Here is a 21,212-nt window from a genome sequence, read left to right on the forward strand (position 1 = left end):
ATATATAGAAATCATGATCGAAAACTTTCAAATGCTGAATATCGTAGGCGAGACGATGCCGTCATTGGCTCGACTTCTGAAACACATCCTCAACATGATGCCCATCAGACATACGCGCCACGGTCTATCGCGACGAACATGGGGAAGCTTGTTACGGTTTAACGATGTTAATTTGCTCTTCTTGATAAAAACCTTTAGTAATGAATTACATACGATAAATTAATGGAATTTAGTTCTTGAAATGGTCAAAACCCACGTCGACGGAAACATTATTTGCTCTGTATATACTAAAAGTATTTGTTATTGCCAACGGTTTATATGTCCAGTGTTTTATTTCTATGAGTCATATTGCCTAGACGTTGCAGGTACCACACTTGGTTATGACTTACCTGCTCGTACGATATAATGGCATATTTATTAGCCCACATAAGGGACAAGCTAAATAAATGACATGCCTGTTTATCGGATCTGCGAAAGAGATGGGCTAACGACTAAAAAATAATAAACGCTAAATGCGGGTTTTATAACCGAGAAAAATTAAGTGTTTTTTTACTTTTTTTAAAACGTTCAGTTTTCAGTAGGAAATAAGTCTAGCAAATATAATCTAATTTATAGCAAATAATATCAAATATGATACATAAAATATTAAATAAATGCTCATTAACTTTATATATCCGTTAGTCGGACAAAGATCGAACTATATCTGTAGCAAAGGCGTAATAGTCTACGGGATCACTTTGACTATTGAATGACGACAACGATTTTAAGGCAACCTTTGATAAATTGCCTAAATTCGAATATTTCTGTGCGGAAAAATCATCCCGTTGTGTGAGGGTGGGTAAAAAGCAATGCCGGTGGTCGCAATCTACCGACCTGGCACACTCAGACACAAGAATAGACTAGAATAAAGAGAAACGAAGTAGCGAACTGCTTCAACTAGAATCAGATGAGTCACCCTGATCCACAGGCCGTACTTTTCTGGGATTGTTTAATAAATTCAGTGGCCCCATAAGGAACTACGTACGCCTTTGAAAGTGTTCAAAAAACTAACGCCAGTACAAAGAATCACTACTAAGAAGAAATAGTGGTACTGCAAAGACGAAAAAATGCTACTTTCTACGTTTCATTGACAAAATCCTTAAATTTCGAAACCACTTTGTTGAATTTGCTAGCTTTTGGCGGCATTTTTTGAAACTTTATCTCGTTCATCATTTAACCGTAGTAACCTCTACGATACCTTATACCAAGCAACTGAAAATAGGCCGAACCTTGAAAAAACAGGCTTAACATATGAAGAAAGGTATGCACGTTTCAGAGTTGTTCTTCACCAGGCGCTTCACCTGAACCAAATAAGCGTGGATGAAAACCCACATTAGATACTGACTAGCCACCTTGCAAATTCAAAGGAAATATGAGCTATCAGGGTGAGAATTTTGGCCATTTTACAGACAAATCAACACTTTACGTCCTCAAAATGATATCATTATGTAACAAATAAGCTTTTTACATTACTAAATACACACGCACATCTTTCTGAGTCTGCATATAATTCGTAAGTTAACTCTGAGCAGTTATTAAAAAATACTATGTCTCTAAGGAGTAGATCTAGATGTGCAGGTCCTGTAAAGTAATGCAAATATAACTTGCGTTTGGTTTGATTAGGCAAGATATCTAGAATAGAAAACCAGTTCGTAAATACTGCAATTACGATTACAGAACATTACCCTAAAAGAGATTATAGTTTCTCTATATTTTGTCTCGTAGAGTTACCAAAGTGTCTACGCTGAATAAGCCTAAGAGGATTCTAACATAATAAATACAAGGATAACTTTACTTCTTCGCACATCTTTCCACTATGCAATTTTTCTCCCAAACGTTATATTCTATCTAGAGTAAACAAAATATTGCTTTTGTATCTATGTAAATAAAGGATTAAATAATAAATATAAGGATAAAGTTCAGTCAGCCGACCAAAGCATAGGTTCCCTTGGATGCTTAGTAAGGGTCATACTCGAATTCATGCATTCCATTCCAGAGAAATAGGCATATACTGTTGTTTGTATGTATATATTTTGTATTCTTATTAACCCCGCTCAAGTAACTTCAATTGGTTCAACTTTAATTGGATTCGCTGCAGAGTTAAGTAATTAAGTATGTATCGTCTATGTCATCCTCGAATAGCATCAGGCCTAAGATTGATGACATGTTTCTAGAAGCTTCTTGAGAGTCCCTAAAAGGTGCCAATTCTCGTAGAGTCAAACTTTTTTGTCTGCTATTGCTAACAGATTTGTGTTGTGGTCTGAGCTCAGAGCGGTAGGTCACAATGAAATCAAAATGTCGCTATTTACATCGTACCTTCAAAACGGACTACGATCAGTAGGAAAGCATAAGCTTTTAATGCCGCTTTGTTTCCAGTATACAGTGAATGACACATCAGGGACATGTATTTATAATAAATTCCACATGGGATTGTGACAAGGGCTTGTGTAATGTTGCTGAACAAAAAGTGTTCCCTCAAATTTCCAAGTTTCTTTGTGTAAAATCGATAGGTGACTCTCCCCAATAAGACGTACAAGTTGATATCAGTGGTAAGTAACTTAATTTCCACGATTCAATACATGAAAGAAGCTCATCACTAATAAGTAATATCACATAGTTTGGGTTTATCTCATACAGCCTGAGTGAATAAATGTTTGAACAAATGATCACTTCGAGAAATTACTTGGGCCAGGTCGTCGGCTAATATCGTGGATATTTTTGTTATACCTATGTAGGACCTGGAAATAGCTCTAAAACGATACATTAAGTTGTCGTCAATCGTCTTGCTAGGCGGCGGCAGCGGTAGCAGCAGCAGCAGTAGCTCATAATGCAGAAATCCTTCTTAGCCTTACCGAACACGCATCGGATCGCCGTTTAGCCAGAGATTACGACGAACATTTTGTATCTCTTTCTTAACTTTTTAAATGCGATTTATTTTCCATGGCCCGTGACCGAACGCTTTGAAAGTGGCTCAATTTTGCTATCTTTCTGTGGTTTGTCTGCATATAGAAGTATGACTCAATTCCCAGTTGCGTCAGTTCATGTGGTATCCAAACAGTGAACAGTTGTTTGTTGCCAGCTTCTTCAGTTCCTATTTCGATACGTTCGTTGGTGAACGTTTGACACCTTGAAGGGATCAAGACTATTTATATGTTGGCTCTAGTCAACTTTCAAAATGGTTTCATAGATATTTTCCGTGATTTTGATCAGCTACTACGAGAAACACTTTTCACATTGAAATTTCCGGAACGAAAGTAACAGAGTCGTTTCATTGGGCCGTTTCTTCCAATAGCGCGTCTAGGATGTGAACAGCACGAGTTCTTTTATGGGCCTGGGCAGCCTTGATCATGATAAAGTCGTAAAGTACGCTGCATTTTCATATAAATTTCACTCATTTTCAGCGCGTTCTATTTCAAAGTTGAACGCAGCCATTTAGACGCATAGACTAGTAGCGAGTCGCAGCTTTCGTTAACGCCGACCCAATGTGACTTGGATTACCTGGGTTGTGTAGCCCTGAAGCCGTTTAACGACAACAAAGGTTAATGTTCTGGGACTATATTGTATCACGTTTTTCACTGTTGCAACAATGACCAGAAACTGGCCCGAAAATTGAAAAATGTAATTTTGTAAAGGAATTTTGTAAGACTAATGTAAAATTAGTCATGTATTATTACGCCCTCGTAGAAGGCGGCGGCGGCAATTAAGAAATCACTGTGATTAAAAACTGCGGGCCATCAACGAAGACAGCTGGGCTGACGTTGCTCATACCTGGCCTTAAAATAACCTTATAGCTTATTCAAGTAACTTGCTTATAAAACTAACTTAATGCCATTAATTGATTACTATGTGACTTAGGTTGAATAGTTTAAACATTTGTGAGAATAAATCCGGGAGAGAAGAGAATTGTATTCATAAAATACGATCACTGGACTAAATGTCATGCCCATTTTCAGTCGGCAGATATAAACAACGTCCTAATCACGATGTTGAACTTAAGTTTTCTAGTTAGACGACGACGGCGGCTCTCTCTGATTTCGAAGAGTGTTCTATCGTCATCATAGTTAGTCCTGTACGTTGCTATCCTGCATTCGTATCGCCGCAACGTTGTCGTCGCCAATCCTTGTCTAAGGGAATAACGATCGGTGAAACGGTGTAGCAGCGTCCTTTGAGCTCTCCTGAATTTCATAGAAAGGATCATGAGATCAATAAATAGAAATAGCCATTACGGTAGATGCTAACGGTAAAGCCATAGATGTTTTTCAACAATGGCAGGTACCAGTACGAATCATCGTGAGGCGCTAGAGTGGTACTAGAGATAGACCCGATGATTTATCGAAATATCACAGTGGCTTGTTGGCTGCCTCTTATGACCTGGCCTTACGCAATAGGCTACGATTTCTATACATAACATAAGCGATTAAACTATGCTTTAGCCACCTAAGACGCATCGCTGCTTCGAAAGTAGATCAAATGAAATCCATTCCTGATAACAGCGCATATCTACTAGATTCATTTCGTACTATTTATATCTTATGGAACACTTACGTTTTTTTTTTGAGCCAGCTGCCATTGAAGCTAGATAGCAACAAATAGTATTTCTAGCACAGTGACGTATTGAAACCTAATTTAGAACACGAGCATTTATTCCTTTGAATTAGTCAGCCTTTCGTACGCGGCCTGCCTTGGATTTCTCCCAAAATTAACCGAACTAGAACCTAGCCGCGTTCTTCTTACGAACGCGTTCTGTTTACAATGGCTAAAACATATCAGCTCTGATATCCCTCAGTTGGCACTAATGCTAGTAACATAATGGAGACCATTTTGGATTACGTTACAAGAACGGCTGTGACAATATAGTACTAACTGTACGAAATCATTGGTTTCTTGATGTTATTTTAGACCTCAATCGAGCCAAAAGAATCATCTTTCGCAGAGGTTTCATCCTCAGTGTGCTTGAAGCTAAATTCATTCGTCTACGTAGAACAACAGCAACTCGAATGTGACCGGGAACAGAATAATTTATCGTTATATATTCTTCTTAAGTAAATATTACACGTTTTGTATTTTTTGAAGAAGTATTTAGTTTTTTTCAAAGCCATCTTTGTAATAAATCTATATAGAAACTTTCTGACTCAATATAGCAAAAGCAATTAACAGATCGATGAACCCTATAGCATAATATAGAATAATTTTGAAATTATTCCAATTTTCTAAAAATTTAAAACACACTACTGAAATCGGTCATTTTTTTTTGTGACAACTTTTGATTCTACACGTTTTTGAATCAGTCAACAGATTTAGACCGCAACTGGTCCAAAATTATTGAAAATCATCTCCGAATCAATTTTATATGTCTGTGAATAACATGCTACGGAAGCTGCTTTTTTATCTGCCGGCAATATATACACACGCACGTGTATATATATATATATATATATATATATATACGTGCGTGTTTACAGTCGTCTTAAAAGTTAAGGTGTACGTTTTACACGCTAGCTTAAAATAAGGGTAATTGAAAAGTAGTAGCCTTGTTTTTATATAATAATTAAATGAAAACGCCGTACATTTCTGCGAAGTATGCGCTTCTTTTTTCTGAGCTCTTTCTTGTAGCTCTCGTACATATGCTTTATTTATGTCTCCATATATATATATATATATATATATATATATATATATATATGTGTGTGTGTGTGTGTAGATTTATTGCGTTACAATATTCGTACTCCATGAATAACACTCACCGTCCTCCACACTTCAGTTGCTGTATTTTTTCTACTATTTTACTTATATACTATTATTTTTTGTGTGTTTGATATTAGTTTTTCAGAAGCAGTTTTACTAAGAACTGAGGCGTTGGGGCAACTTCTTTGCGACGTAAATAGTATCAGCCGTATATACAAAGCAGTGGGTGTTACTAAGCTGTTAGCTACTCGAATACTTCCTTTCATACAATGTTGAACTATGCCGTACATAACCTCATAGATCGACAGCTGCACCAAGCAGTTGGGCTTATATGACAATGCCCTTGTATGACTCTGTGGTCTATTTAAAAAATAGCTAATATAGTTTGTAATAATAATGCAGTTACTAAGCGTTTGTACATGCTCGTACATGTTATTAAGTGGCGTTACTTATAAATATTTTTCTGTCGTTTCGCATGAACCACTACTTCACTCGAGTTATGATATCCTTTAATTACGTACTTTTGTTTTCTTCTTGTTGATACTGTGTTTTTTTTATCTCTAATGACTATGTTTATGAGTAGCTATACAAACAGTAGCAATAATAATAATATATTGATCAACCAAGTAACCGTTTCAACTGGGGCTCTTCGGTGATCTCTCAATGAATGATGTACAAGTTCTAGGCTATTGGTCCTCTTCGAGAACCCACCTACTTCGTCATATGCAATGTCCGTTGTCCGTCGAAATTACGTTTTCTGGATAAGAGTTGTGCAAAGCCAGATGGATAGCATCGAGAAGCGCGCCATACTGCGGTAGTGAGTCCGGGTGCAGGATGGAATGTCGAACGAGAAAGTCTAGGGCGATTGGTGCCGAGGTCAGTTTAAATACGTCGCTATTAACCACAAGATTGGCGACGTCCTCGACGGGGACGCAATGGAACGACTGCACCTCGCAGTCGGACGCTCTTGGGACAAAGTCTCTTGGCAGGCGTGCATCGAAGCAAAAAATTGTCTCAGGAAAAATGCCTCGTTCGTCCTCGTATATAAATGACACAAAACCGACGGGACGAGCCAGTCGGCGCACAAGTTCCTCAGACATCGAAGCTTCCTCTTCGGCTTCTCGTATGAGACAGTCGGTTACAGAGTTGCCAGAACTTAGTCCACCACTTACCATTATATCAATTTTGTTTGGCCACGTCTCCTTTGTTGGACTCCTCTTCTGGAACCAGACACTCTCCACGCGTCCATCTTCGTCCTCGACGTAGCCAGTGATGTGCACCCCGTAGCGTTTGGTTCCAAAGAGGCAGGTCGCGGAACGTTCCATTCGCATGAGCGTGGCATCGCCGAACTTTGCGGCGATATCATAGGTTTCGTTGCGCCAGCCCTTCAGTGTTGGAAACAAATTTTCCTCTCTGAGCTTTTGAAGCGCCGCAGCCATCTGCAGTGTCCGTTCCTCGCACGTCTTCCATTCGGGATTAAGTGAAATGATGTCGGTTTCCTCAACGAAAACACCTTCGGTATGCTTCCGCATCAATTCCCAGTCGGAATTGCGAATTAATCCAACAACCTGGCCGTCGACAGCAAATTTCCGGCATCGAGCACTCAGGGACCGGCTTCGATCCAGTTGGAAGTTGGCCAGAAGCGTCTCCAACCGGGCTCCAAAGTCTTCCGTCGAATTTTCTTCGGGCATACTGCTGATGGTTCGATCGCCTGTGCAGATGTTTTGAAAGGTTATGACGATGACTCTCTGGGAACCGGGTCAACTTATCTGGGACCGGGTTATATTGCAACCGGCCTGTAAAGAGAAGCTAGGGACGGTGGTTGTTGTACCTGTACACTGTGCACTGCACTGCGCCACACCACTCACCCCCACGCCGGAAGCATCTCCATCAAACTGTAAGCCTGTGTTTTGATCTGCGCACCTTTCAAAGCAAAAACGTTCGTTGTTCGTTCAAACGAGCTCCGCTCATTTGTATCTTGCTTCACACACGAAAGCAAACGTCTTCGCATGGGCAGTTCCACTGTACATCGTTCTGGGGCATTCGGCTCGGTGTACTGCGTACAAAGAGCGGCTGCTGTACTCCAATTGGTCCCGAGTAGTCAGAGGCAGGGCCGACCTGCGGCTCACTGGAAGGGGGCCGGCTGCGTTCACGACACGGTCTACGGCGATGGTGACTCTGACTGTTTTTGCGGCTGCTGCCACCGTTTCGACGATGACTAACACTGGGTTAGCTACTGAGAGAACGGACGGTAGGGTGCGCAGGCTGGCTAGCTGGTCGGTCGGTCGGCAGCTGGCTTTGACGCGGTACTGCCTGCCGCCGAAGTCAACAAAGGAGCGCGAGGGGGACCCGGGGAGAGATCCGGTTACTCAGCCAGTCAAAGGGAGGTCTGACATCGGCTACAAAGGCTGGGGAGGGTAAGCGGCATGCACAGACGAATGCATGGAAGATGTACACCCGCTACGGCAAGCTCCAGGCAGAGCAGCATTATTGTCTAGTCAACGGCGCTGCAGACAGGGATACACACACATATTGACAACAAACAACGCCGTGTTTGGAGACGCGCTGGCGTATGGCTGATAGAGAAGTCAAAAGGATCCAAAACTACGAAATGCCGTCGGAGCTGTACTGGTCGCTGGTTACTAGCCGTGCTTACTGTCTAGACTCAATGCCAGCCGAAACCAGACACAGCCTGGGCAATATAGGGAGTCACACACTCTCCCACGAAGAATACTACACTGTCCTGAGTCGCCGGCGATTGGACTTCGGAGATTGGAAGAAGCCGGCAAGCGACAACGGCCGAGTCAATGCTTTCTTGATTCAGCGCTACAAATACCACGTCATCGCGCCACTACTACGCGCACGAGACTCCCGTGTTACCAGCCGCTGCGCAAGCTACGCTACCTTATTACACAGCAGCTAATCAAATTGCTCTTATTCAATCAGCTGATAGAGACGGCCGTTAAAGGCCGCCATTGAGGAGAGAGGAATCGCAGGCGTACACGGTGCGGCGCTCAAGACAAGACAACAAAACAGCGATAACCAGAACGCTTTTGTTCCCATCACCAGCATGTTATTGGAAGTACCAGCAGCGATATTCGCACTACTCAAGCGAGGCAAAGAGACTTGGGATCAACAACTGACATTTTCACTAGAAGCCGACACGTGGTATATTCTTTACGCTATATCAACGGGCAGAGTTATCCGCGATGGAAAATCAATAGCCATAATTATCATTAGCGGCAGAGCTGAATGAGAGAGCTCTTATTTGTATATTCGTTTTACACAGGTGTGCCCATCTGGCAAGGTAAAAACAACACGGGTTTATTCGCTTACTCACTGGCTCACCTTTCTGTTAGCTTTGTCCTTCCAGCCCTGTTTGTGTGGCTTGGCAGGATGGCTTTGACGTTACGTATCTGCTTTCAAAGGATCTTCGGCGGCGGCTATAAACAGCAGTTAGACAAAAGCAACACACACACTCTTGCCTAAAAAAACAGCGTAGTAGTATATGAGATAATACACGGGACATAACTGTGGAAAGAGCGAGGACGAAACAGCATGCCAGAAAAGACGACTGCCAGTCAAAAGAGTACATCGCCAACAAAACTTTATTGTCCTGGTATTCTATCGTATTTCAGATGAAATCCATGCCAGTAGGCCACACGCAGCTGGCCACAAGCAATAATCACAGTTAAAAATGACAGTGGCAGTTATGGTGTACCCCACGTTCGCTTAGCTATGCAGGTAATATGGGACCCGCGATTATCGTGCCACCGGACGCGATGACAAACGGCATGGCAGGGAGCCGGTCTAAACATACCCGGGTTGTCAAGCTAGCTAGCGAAAATGGCCAAGTTCGTACACGCTAAACGAGGCAAGCGTTTTCAAACTTTGGACAATGAGCACAGACAGATATAATGTGTGATAGACAATTAAGCAAGGCAATGCTTGTGGGTCTATCGACAAGCGTATCGTATAGTGATTTCGATTCGATTGGGTCGAGAGATGGGTGGCGGCGGCAGCGACTAGTCTAGAGACGCTGCGATATTGGTGGCAGTGGACAAATCTACGACACTGTATCAGCTAGAACTAGTCTGTATCATGATAAAGTAGCGCCTGTTTTGTCGGCACAGAGATCAGATCGGTCGACTGACTCAGACAATAGAAAAACCCGACGAAGCAATGACGGTCATGTCTACAACAACTGTAGTTGTGAGCTCTCGTTGGTCAGCAGGACTTTGCTAAACACGTCTGTGAGAGCCTATGTACAAGCTTGCAGCTGTGTGACCCTGTGTGTATATATCTACTTCTCTATCTGTGTGAGCCTTGACGAGATTCTTGGTCCTCATATATCGCTTTGTACTACGCCAGCCGTACAACGTTGATTAGCGGCAATCTTTCCGCTAACGTCCCCTACTCAAATAGGTTTAGTGCACTGGATAAGAATATACCATGAAAAATATTTTGACCAGTTAAAAAATGCATATTGTAATACATTTTTACAGCCTGCCATAGGTACCGGAAAGGGTTAAGCTACAATTAAGAAAAAAAAGGACCTGTTGTTATCGAAGGCATTTCTTTCTCCCAACAATAAGCTACTCGACGACTTAATAAATTATTTAAAAACTAACGAAGTATTTCACAGCGAAACTTGCACTAAAAGCATTTGAAAGCTTAAAATCATGTTATAAATATCTAAATTCTTGGCTAAATGAGCACTATTAAGTAACATAAGAATATATAATATTTTCGGCACCATAAACATGTAAAAAGAATTAAACGTATGTTTACATACATGTATGACGCACGGGGAGGTGGATCTATGAGCACGATCCCTCTTCAAATTTCATATGTGATACGTAAACGTAAATAGCTGTATTTTTATGTGAGAATTTTCCCTGTAATGTATACATGTCGTTTATGTTAATACAGATGCGTTTCAATTCAATTGTATTTCAATAAGTTTGTAAGTGAATGATGTGGACTTCTATTCGTTTATTTTTGCTTTAGGCTGATTCCAGGCAGTTACTTAGAGAATAACTTACATAAGATAATCGGCTGGAATATTTCAATCATGATAAACACTCACGTGTAATTTGGGAAAAAGTAATGAAACGACGGAACGGTAAAACGAAATAAATTTTGACGTACACTGTGACGTAAATCAGATAAGGATGAGGTGAGAAAACGTATCTGATCGTACTCATCTGTGTGTAGCTCATGGCGAAATAATTCACTGCTTCTCGTAACGCTGCGTTTGCATATTTGTTCTAGAAAGAACTGGCTGTCGTCTGCTACCAGGAGTAATGTAGTCAAGCATGCCCGCTATCTCGAACAGCCTGCTAAAGTTTTCCTAATTTGAATGTACCGTTCTATATATATATATATATATATATACATTACCTTATATATATATTATACTATATACATACATATATATGTTACATTTTTATAGCAGACGAAAACCTGTTCTTTCTAGAACACAAATGGATTAGTTCGGAATTCAAGCAAAGACCCAGCTATTATTACTCAATTCCTTTGCGCTGGACGAACCCCAACAAGATTAACAACTTATCCTTTCGCCCAAAATCAGCGATCTGCGCTGTTGCCGAATTTCATGCGACTTTCGAGAAATTCGAAGAGGAGTAAAGGGGAAAATTCCTCAATAGGTTTGGGTTCGAGAAGTTGAAAAACAATTTCCCAAAACAAAAGTTAATGACCGCCTTAGAAAGGGGTAGATTAATTCTTGAATTGTCCAAATAAGCTCCTCTTTTTAGCCCTCTAATTGTTTTGCTCCCTATCAACGTAAGTTTTCGAGCTTACGCTTAAGCGAAACTGCTTATGGTTCGTTCACGTTACTAATTTCGTGACGCACGGTCACGGTTCAGTAAAAGTTATTTACGAACTAGAAAATAATATTTTGTAACTTTCTAGCTAATTAGTGTTGTAAATCCCGAATCGAAACTGGTTATATCGGCGATTGCTAGGGGGTGTCGGTCTATTTCGACACGGATCTTGTTACGGCCAGTAGCCGAGGCTAACCTCTCTGCATAGATAGGTACACTATCAAATGAGACAAACAATTATGTTAGGTAGATTTAATTGTATTGAACTGGATAAAATTCAACTCGCGCTCTGTACTTCATCACATCTCAGGCGGATGGTCGTGCACCAGCAGAGCACTGTGCTTAAGAGCATCAAAAAACATTACCGTATAACGATTTGTCTGCTGTGTCTGATCGTTTTCACGTTTGACTTTAATTTAAGTCTTAAGCTAACGTACATGCGAGTAGCGCTGCAGAATTGGTTATCGAGATTCTATGCTTTTAGAATACCGGTTTAGTTTTTTCGCTATTCGGGTGTTGACTTCCTGATAAAGATAAACAATTTTTAAACAGTTTCAATGGAGCCATGGGCAACTGGCGTAAAATGTAAACATATCTTCGACTATATACATAAATAGAAAAACATTAACAAGCGAAGCACTGGAAGAGTATGATCGCCATGTTTGTGTTATTTTTCTATCGCTATTTTTGCGTGTCGAGTTTGTGCTCACGAAAAAAAGGTGTCTCTCGAGCGCATTTCGAACAGTTTACTAAGCGGAATATAGAAGGTTTTTCTTATTTAGATTTGCTAAAACGCGGTAAAGAGCTCGGTCTGCCTAGGTAACAACCTGTACCTTTACAGGCGGCCGAATGGTGCTAGCTATTAGTGCTTTAACATAGAAATCTTTGATTCGAATAGAACAGACCTTAACTCATCTTCGCGAATCTACTTTATTTAGAGCCTTGTTAAAATGATTCTTTAAATTGTTACATTTTATTGCAACATGCAACAGCCGCATTGATGTGCGTAGTGGATCTTTAGATTACACAGAACTTATTCAATAAATCAGCCACGTAAATATGCCTGGCTTCCTTTTGGCAATTGGTTGGAGCGAGCTTGATATCCTCATGTCCGAGACTGGAGTACGCGCGGTTTACTGACAGGCAACACTGAGCTTTCCCCTTATCGCCAGTGTCAACTATTGACAATGAAATAAATGGGTCGGAAAAAGATGTGAGGTAAAAAATAGCTATCGTAGAAAATAAAGCTACTCTTTTTACGATAATATTCCCAGGAAGACAAACATCAGGTAGTAGTAGTAGAAACATCCTGTCAATCACCGCATCTTCTTTATGTGAACGTTTAAGTATGAAAAAAAAAAAGTTCCAGTTATGATAAAGGCACACAAACACACGCGTCTATCTTTGCTAGAGCCAGCAATGAAACGTAACTTCGATCTTCCTCAATGATTATCATTACGTGCTAGCTAAAGGTCACACGCTGTACCTTTTCTTGAAAGCGATTCCGCGATCACATACCCACACTGTTTAAGCTCCCAAACACGACTTCCTAGGACTAGAGAAAGGAAAAAGGCCGCCCCGTATAAATGTATGCTATTGCTCGGTGGTGCTATGCTAAAAAGTTGGTGAACTACCTAATACATCGAATATAAGCGACCGCTCCACGGTTTGGTATCCCTGTTATTTTACGGTGTATGATATTTACGTTTGACTATGTGGTGTATTTTTAAAATCGATTTGAATCCCACATACGCTTGCAGTCGGAATCCCGAGTCTGGTCTTCAACTACCCTTCGAATATTTAACTCCATACATGCAACGCCTGCCTTCTATAGCAAAACAGACATCTAAAGGATTGTACTGAGAAAGAAACTGAATTTAGCAGAGAATGTCCTACTTCACAAAGTTTTCTTCTTTTCGAAACGCCGCACCGCGCGGTTTCCTTGAAAATGTGCAGAGAGGACCTCTCCTAACTAAACTATATACTCTGTAATGATAAAACCCAAGGCAGTATTTTTAACTTAGTCATGGTTTATATTATTGTCATTTTCCACAGAATTTTCTTCTTCTTCATTGATGTCGTCGGTGTAATTAACATACAGTTTGTGTGTTTTTTAATACATAGTATCATCAGCATCATCGGCGTCCCTCTAATAATGTCGTCCGTCGCTCGTAGATCCTCGTCAACAATGTTAACATAACGATTTCCTCGTGACTATCGCCTTATGTGATACCACATTCTCTTCTGCTCTCGGCCCTCTCTTCTTTTCGTGCCTCATTCGGCGGAATTCGTTCATTTCATCTAGCGTTTGTTGCTCTCAAACGTCACGCTTTAGACAAAGGCCTTTTGTCCTCATCACATGACCATCTCTTAACCATATATATATATATATATATATAGGAATTATTATTAGTATTGCATGTATATTCACCACTTTTGCATTTTGACCGCGTCTCGATTGCATGGATCATGATTTGGTGACGCTTAATCATTTTCTTTAATTCGAACGAGCGACGATTTACCATTGTCGCTACTGTGAGCGACACGTCATGAATCCTTGTGTACATAGTTTGACAAAAAAAAAATACCGTAATCCAATATACCTTCGTTTACTCTATGTCTATGATAGTCGGTAGTCCAATTCATAGTATAGGAAAGCCTTACTCATCCGCAAGATAACCTGATCATGGTCGTGCGTCAACGTGCAGCCGGCGATAGGCAGCTGTAACAATGCAATAGATAAGTTGATACGAAATCCGTTAGGCGTATAATCCTTTTACGCCATGGTATACCTTGATATTATTAGGGGTGGTTTTTTGCCTTTGATGTCGGTCCCGTTTCACTTGTTTGTCTACAAAAATTGCCATCCATCTTCGCAAACTATCGTTGGCATATAAAACCAAACGGTAATTGGTAACTTATTGTTTCGATGCTGTCAACTTCTACTTTGCAGCAACGCAGCGGACGCTTGCATCGGTAAGAATTGGTAGTACTATTGCATTCGGTGTTGTCTCTTATATTGTAAATAGGTAACACTTCGGCGGTTCGGTTGAACTGTTCTTGACGACGACACGAATATATCTATATGCTGACGCAGCTCATAACTGACGAACGACACGTAAAGCACACGTGAACGACGGACGTCCAATACAAGTATACAGGGAGCATGCACATATTATAGTACATAGACAGACACGCACAAAAACACGCAGATACTCTATGTTTCGTTCTCGATTACCCAGTGAATCAGTCGCTCAATCAGCAGTCGTTTAATTCAGCTGAATCTCCCAAGACCTTCATTTAAATGGCTTTTTTGTTAGGTGTGGCATTTCCTACGACATCCAATAGAATCGATCTCAGTGAGTATGAATTTTTCTCCTTAAGGATACACGTTGCTTCAGTCGTAATTAACCATTATAGATTTATCTATTTGCATTATTATTTCGATGACGGCTATTAAACAATGGCGGATACACTGCCGGAAGCAGCGTAAATTTTTGACACGCTCACAACCATCCGCATGAAGCGCGTGGAATATATGCTCTCATGTATAGAATAAGGTATATCGTTCTTAGGCAAACAGTACGTGCCGGTGAGTCGTTTCGTAATAGGTAAAGCATCGCGAACGCCTGAGAGAAGGACCTCGATAGGCAGTGCTCACTCATTACGAATACTCTACTCAGTGACCAAAATTCATGCAGTTCGGTCTGCTTTTTCATTTACTCTATTATAGTATAAGGTTTTAGACAATATTCTAAATTACAATCGAGCGACGGGAAACATCAATTGCCCTCCGGAAATTTTACGCTAAAAGGGAAAAACCTAATTTTTGTCGTATTTTTACATCACAATCACTGCTACCTAAGGGCGTACACGATTTTGTAAGTCGCCCTGCTTCTGACAACGTCCGTACACTTTCCATTAGGAAGATCTCTATTCGACTGATCGCTAGGACGAATTACCACATTTCACCCTGTTTTGCCCCCACTGATTTGCACCTTCTGCACTGCGGAGTAAATAGATCATTTATCACTCACTGGATAACAGGCCTAATGTTTATTGCTATCCTTGGCGTTGTTATTAATAAGTCGTGTTACCACGGTAAATTCAGAGCATGTTAGCTAAATATATCCTATTTATATTGTTGTAAGTGCTATTGAGTTATATAGTTTAAGGTGGAGGTAATTATTTCTGGTCCTTTATTGTACAATAATAGTCACAGTCAGCCGTAGACAACATCGCTTTCAGGGTAGAAATATCCCATACGTGATAAGATTTATATCGTTGTCAGTCAGGCAAGCGGAAACGAGCCTGGATACAGTCAATTTCAATTTCGTTTCTCTATGATTTATTCTATTCTGATGTTGTCGAAGCTGGAATGGTAAAAAAAGCTAACAAGATATAAATATCTTACTATAATATAAATATTACATGAAAATTCACTAGAGAAGCTCGGTGTAATAGTGCCGTCGTACATACGGGGTTTCAGCACGCCACACCAGGTAAGTTCATGTTGCACGATCAGACCTGTAACATACTCGAGTATTGTGTTATGCTGAAGCCTAGATAAAAATGGAATGGATGGATATCTCACGTTTCGATTCATTATTAGTAAAACAGAGTGAGTGAAGGTTGTAAAGGGTGCGCTGAGATCTGTTTGTAGAAGTGACTATATATAGACATAGTCACAATTACAATTGCATTGCGATAGTAGCAGTTATACGGAACGATAGACGTCTGACGTCGATCTGTGTTTATCATTAGTACAATTCATTACTGTTTTGGACAGGTCTGGATAATAGGTCGGCTGGTTTGTGTCTCGAAAGGAGGCATTGTGGCCTGCGTCTTCTAGAACTTCGCATTCGTAGAATATAGATTGGTTAGGTTTTTATAGGTCTAGTGTATAATGAATGTGTTGGAAATTGGCTCACGCCCGAGTAAAAAGGAATTACTCTGCGTATTAGTTAGACAAATTCGCTTGACTTATTCTATTTGTCAAGTATTATAACATTTTCGCATGGTGCTAAAGCCAGCAGCAACGATGCTACGGGGCTGTGTCGCTCCTAAGATACGATTGACGAGTAGTCAAAAATCATAAAAATAGAGGTGGCATTTGCAATGAATTGGACACATTGATAAGAATTGAGGCCGCCCTTTATGGCCTGTAGGTGCGTGGTAAAATGCCAAATGCTCCTTGGGGCATCAAACGCCATTGGAAATATGTTTCTGGCCGTCCATTTTACCGTCTCTCTCTCTCTCTCAATGTCGAATAGGCATGCCTCTTCCCTCCGATATGGCCGGTGACTTCCGGCCACTGGTTCACTTCTGCTACAAGTTCCTGTTCTTAGATTGTTGTTGTTTCAATCTTACGCATCGTCTATCAAGCCCAATAAACTTGTATGTAGTTACTGTATGGTAGTAATAAGGACGAAGTATCCGTATGTTTTTTTTTTAATTCAGCTTTATCTATATCTCACCATCAGAGAACTTATGTGTAGAAAAGAAGTTTCTCGCGCTATGTGCTTATATGGTTGTAGACGATGACTCTGCGAAGTATACGTGAAGATAATTGCTACTGGCGTATTTCTAGCGTAATGGATTTGCGGAAAAAAGAAAGTCTTCACATGAACCAAAAAATTTTACCAATACACGTTATTATCTGTCACTTACTCCAGCTGGTGACTATCGAAACGTTGGGCAAAAACGAGCGTCTTCGTTATCGATAATACGTAAAACAGAACTATGCAAGTAAATAATTTCTTCTTTATAAGGACAGTCAGAGAAATTGTATGAGAAGGTACTAGAAAATGGTCTAGGGAAGAAGGGACAAAGACCCAATGGCACATGAGCGCCATCGGCGGCCGCACTTCATAATGAAAATGACAGCGGCTATCAACATTACTCCGGTATCGAAGCAACTTCGCGCATTGGGCAGGTCGTGATCACCTTGCTTTATCAGTGGAGGATGGGCATGGGATGCCCAGTTGCCGCAGCAGAACTTCATAACCCGGTCTCGGAATGTAGCCCAGTCATCGCCTACCCCCGGCCTGCCTGTCACCAGTATATCAGGCTATATTAACCCGTGAACGAATGGTGAACCACATAATAATCTGTAGTAATTCTCATTGATAAGAATTGTTCTATAGCGGGGTCATACACTATTACGCCGGCAGTCTTGGTTGCCATCGAACTAGCATCGATTTCCGTAGCTAGACACATTGAGCGCCTTAATAGCGTGCATCATATTAACGATGTCTATCGGTAAAACGTTAAACGATGCGAAGAGGTGGCGGCGCCAACAATGGGAGATGCGAGTTCATCATGATGAGTGGTGCAGTGGTGTCTTTATATAGATGTATATACATATATATTGGTCTTTAACACGGAGGACGCTACTATATGTATCTCTTGAATTTATTTGCTATGGGAACTCTCGGACTCGTGAACTGCCGCCTGTACTTTATGCATTCTATTATGAATAATTAGTTTGAGTATTGTGATATCAATGGTACTACTGATAGAGTTGTATTGAAGCTGTCGATCGATGGCACTTGTGAGCGCTCATGAAGCGCTGGCGCTACATCGCCAACGCCAGTAAAACGTTTGAGCAAAGGAACATGGCGCCTCTTTCGCTTTTTTTCCGTTTTTTTGTTTTTGAACTTCACTGTGTGGTCGGTGAATTTAGCGTGAGCGTGTTGTCGGCATGGATAGTGTAATGGATTTTTTTCGCACATTGATAAGAAGGGCCTTCAGTACCTCTTCAGTTTGCTGAAAAAATGGGGATTGAATCAGCGATGTTGACGGCACTGCCTACGACTGAGGTTGGGGACAGTAAGAGTTTGATGTAGTCAACGTACGTGCTTAGCTAAAGCTAAACGGTTCGATGTTCATCTAAGTTACAACAGTGCGACAGGTCTGTGCAGGTGGCCGGCAAAAATAAGCGGTCACACACATTCTGTTAGCGGAAGAACACAACGAATCACGTTGTACTGTACCCACGTAAACATAAAAGTAACATGTTTTGGCGCACATCTGTCGAGGTAGGCCAGTTTCTACATCAAATTGTATATATATATATAAAAGACTCTACAGTACTTAATGGGTCGGCTGTCATGGGGGTGGCCTGAATCCTCATCGAGCGTAAACATCAGCTAGTTTCTTTGTAGACAAGCTAACTTATGAGAACTGGCAGCCTGTTATTATATAAAATAATAGTAGTGGCGACGTCAGCAATAATTACCTAACTCACCCCGAGGACAAAAGCCAATTTGGATTGAAGGACTTCTTTATGGAAAACTTCTACAGCATCTGTGTGGATGGCTGCAAAAGCGGACTGATAACTGGATGTGGTGTCACAGTTTGCATCGTGATAGAATTATCTATCTGTGGTGTGATACCAGTGATTCTGCAGTATGATGGGAGTGGTGTGAGATATCGGTTGTGAGATGTTTTCTTTACTCTGCTAGCTAGAAGCGGATCCTTTGTTGAATTTTGGCCTGTTTGCTAGTTAGCGGGCTCACTTCCACTGGCTATCTATTAGAACCACGATGCGACACTGCCTTCCGCTAAGGTTGATCTAGAATCTTGTTTGGTGTATCTTGTCGTTCGTTCGTCCCCATAGCTGTCTGCTTTCTTCTTTTCTCACTGGCGGCGACGGAGACGATGGCTGTAGTAGCAACAGCAGAAGATGACATTATTTAATCATCGTCGTTTGTTGAAAAGTTGCATTTTTGCTTGTGGTCATTAGTTGGCCGATGCGCGCTGCGGCTGCGTCCCCCGACAATTCCGTATACGAGAAGGTAAGTTACGGGTCCAATGAAGTAGTGCTCAGGTTACTTGCAACACTGTTTCTACTATAAGTGTGCCGAAGACCCGGCCCCGACGGGCCCACACCACAACCCGAATCTGAAATAAGTTCTTGATAAGCTTTATATATATATATATATATATATATATATATATATATATATATATATATTGCTTTAATAGGCGCATCGAACGAATGGGGAAACAGGAAATCTATAAATGAGATCTATAAACTATGTGCAGAGAATTAGCTTGAACTTTTATAAGTTCAAAGATTAACTAACATGTAGCTACACCCTGTTTGAGTTCGGTCCCGGTTCTGGGATTTAAGCTAAAGGTAAATTATTCGTTAGATCTGGATGAGGTGATTGGACGATGATTATACAAAGTATATAAAGTACTACGTAATGCTGTTTAGCTGAAGCGATTACCGGAGCACTGTATATTACGCAAAGAACTGTTCCAACAAATGGTCATGGTCAATAAAGACGTTTTTAGGAAAATAGGAATTGATTATATCGAGCGAAGATCGGCAATTCTGCACTCACTTGCTTGATCAGCTGAACTATTACCTAAAGAGCGACATACCTTGGCTACTTATCGAAGGTGATGAGCGAGTGTTTATCGGGACTCTGCAGTTTGTCGCTCCAATGGCTGTGTTCGCGCCCCCCGTTGTAGCAACTGCCCCTAAATATGAGGCTGGTACCCAGCCTTCTAAGGTCTGGTCCACGCCCCGCACGTACCACCATCCGGCACATCCCACTCGCATAACCTAAATCGAACATATCAATTATAGACAATTTACTTGAGTCTATTCATTTTAGTTTTACGTATTAATATATCATACGACCCTAATCAGACATCGGAATTTAATCAGTGTCTTGGTTCAATCGTGACGTAATGCAAGAGCGATAAATTAGTGACGCGCTCTAAATGTCAGCATCGGCTTGTTGGGTACGCTGACTTCAGTAAAATTCATAAACGAATAAATATAACTTAATACGGCAGCTAGTACGAAATAAAATTGAAACGTATAATTGACTTCATACATTCTGTTAAAAAATGTATGATAACATACAGCCTTTTATGTATGATACCGTTTTTGAAACATGTAAATGAAAAATATGCAGGTTGCCAAGCTTTGACAGACCCACTAGCCATGTTACATCGCCAATAAACATACTATTACATACACAACTCGTATATTTCGTAATTTCCATAGTTAACCATCTATAGGTTGCTATGCATTTATCTTTCAAGATAGATAATTAAAAACGAGAACGTATTATGTACCTGTACGGTCTGTCCTTCGCATAGCGACGCTTCACCAACGTCAACTGCTGAGTAATCGCCAAGGGCTAAGTATAAATGCCCCACCTGCGAGGGTGGTACAAACAGCTCCTCATCATCATCCTCGTCGGAGCGGAGATCATCAGTTGACCAGCCGTCCTCAACGTCCGAATCGGCCCTTCGCCGTAGAGCTGGCAGAGTCGCGCGTCGGCCCAGCGGACTTTTCTGCTGGGGCCCCTCACAGCCGGGTATCGCTCGACAGTCGGCTGACGATTGTAGGTTGAATGTGAAATTCGGCAAGGCGGACAGTGACGAATTAGAAGAATAATGCTCACCGAGACCAAGTGAAGCCGTCGGCGTTGAGATGGGAGTGCTCTGTAGCGAATGATGCCGCTCCCAGCCGCCAAGAGCGGAGAAGGCCAGGTGACCTGGAACTCCACTTGTTGAATTAGGCCCACCGATCGTGTTGTGTCGCATCGGTCTAAGTTGTAAGAAAAAAAAAAGGATAAAAAACACGACGGAAGGACGCACAGGAAGATGGAAAGA

The 21,212-nt window shown here is 41.2% G+C and overlaps 2 protein-coding genes and 1 long non-coding RNA gene across 12 annotated transcripts in view; 1 reads left to right on the forward strand and 2 right to left on the reverse strand.

The window, feature by feature from the left end:
• The first annotated feature begins 2,335 nt into the window (after positions 1-2,335).
• The window catches only part of LOC111247694 (uncharacterized), a 31,707-nt gene continuing 12,830 nt past the window's right edge, over positions 2,336-21,212 (forward strand). The window contains exon 1 of the long non-coding RNA XR_002672220.2: positions 2,336-2,588. This is a non-coding gene — a long non-coding RNA (uncharacterized LOC111247694). The remainder of the gene's footprint in view (positions 2,589-21,212) is intronic.
• On the reverse strand, positions 5,608-9,074 carry LOC111247690 (uncharacterized). The gene has a single exon (XM_022798952.2). The coding sequence runs from the start codon at positions 7,413-7,415 to the stop codon at positions 6,444-6,446; it is 972 nt and encodes a 323-aa protein (XP_022654687.1). The 5' UTR covers positions 7,416-9,074; the 3' UTR covers positions 5,608-6,443.
• Positions 13,578-21,212, reverse strand: part of LOC111247688 (guanine nucleotide exchange factor DBS-like) — a 185,127-nt gene continuing 177,492 nt past the window's right edge. For all 10 annotated transcript variants that reach the window (XM_022798948.2, XM_086985413.1, XM_086985414.1 and 7 more), the window contains 3 exons: positions 20,670-21,147; positions 19,965-20,148; positions 13,578-19,475 (listed from right to left, as the gene is read on the reverse strand). In XM_022798948.2, coding sequence (XP_022654683.1) covers positions 19,375-19,475; positions 19,965-20,148; positions 20,670-21,147 — 763 coding nt within the window. In that variant the 3' untranslated portion in view covers positions 13,578-19,374. The remainder of the gene's footprint in view (positions 19,476-19,964; positions 20,149-20,669; positions 21,148-21,212) is intronic.

This window comes from Varroa destructor, unplaced genomic scaffold (genome assembly GCF_002443255.2).
Source record: "Varroa destructor unplaced genomic scaffold, Vdes_3.0 BEIS01000003.1, whole genome shotgun sequence".
In the NCBI taxonomy this organism is placed as follows: domain Eukaryota; kingdom Metazoa; phylum Arthropoda; class Arachnida; order Mesostigmata; family Varroidae; genus Varroa; species Varroa destructor.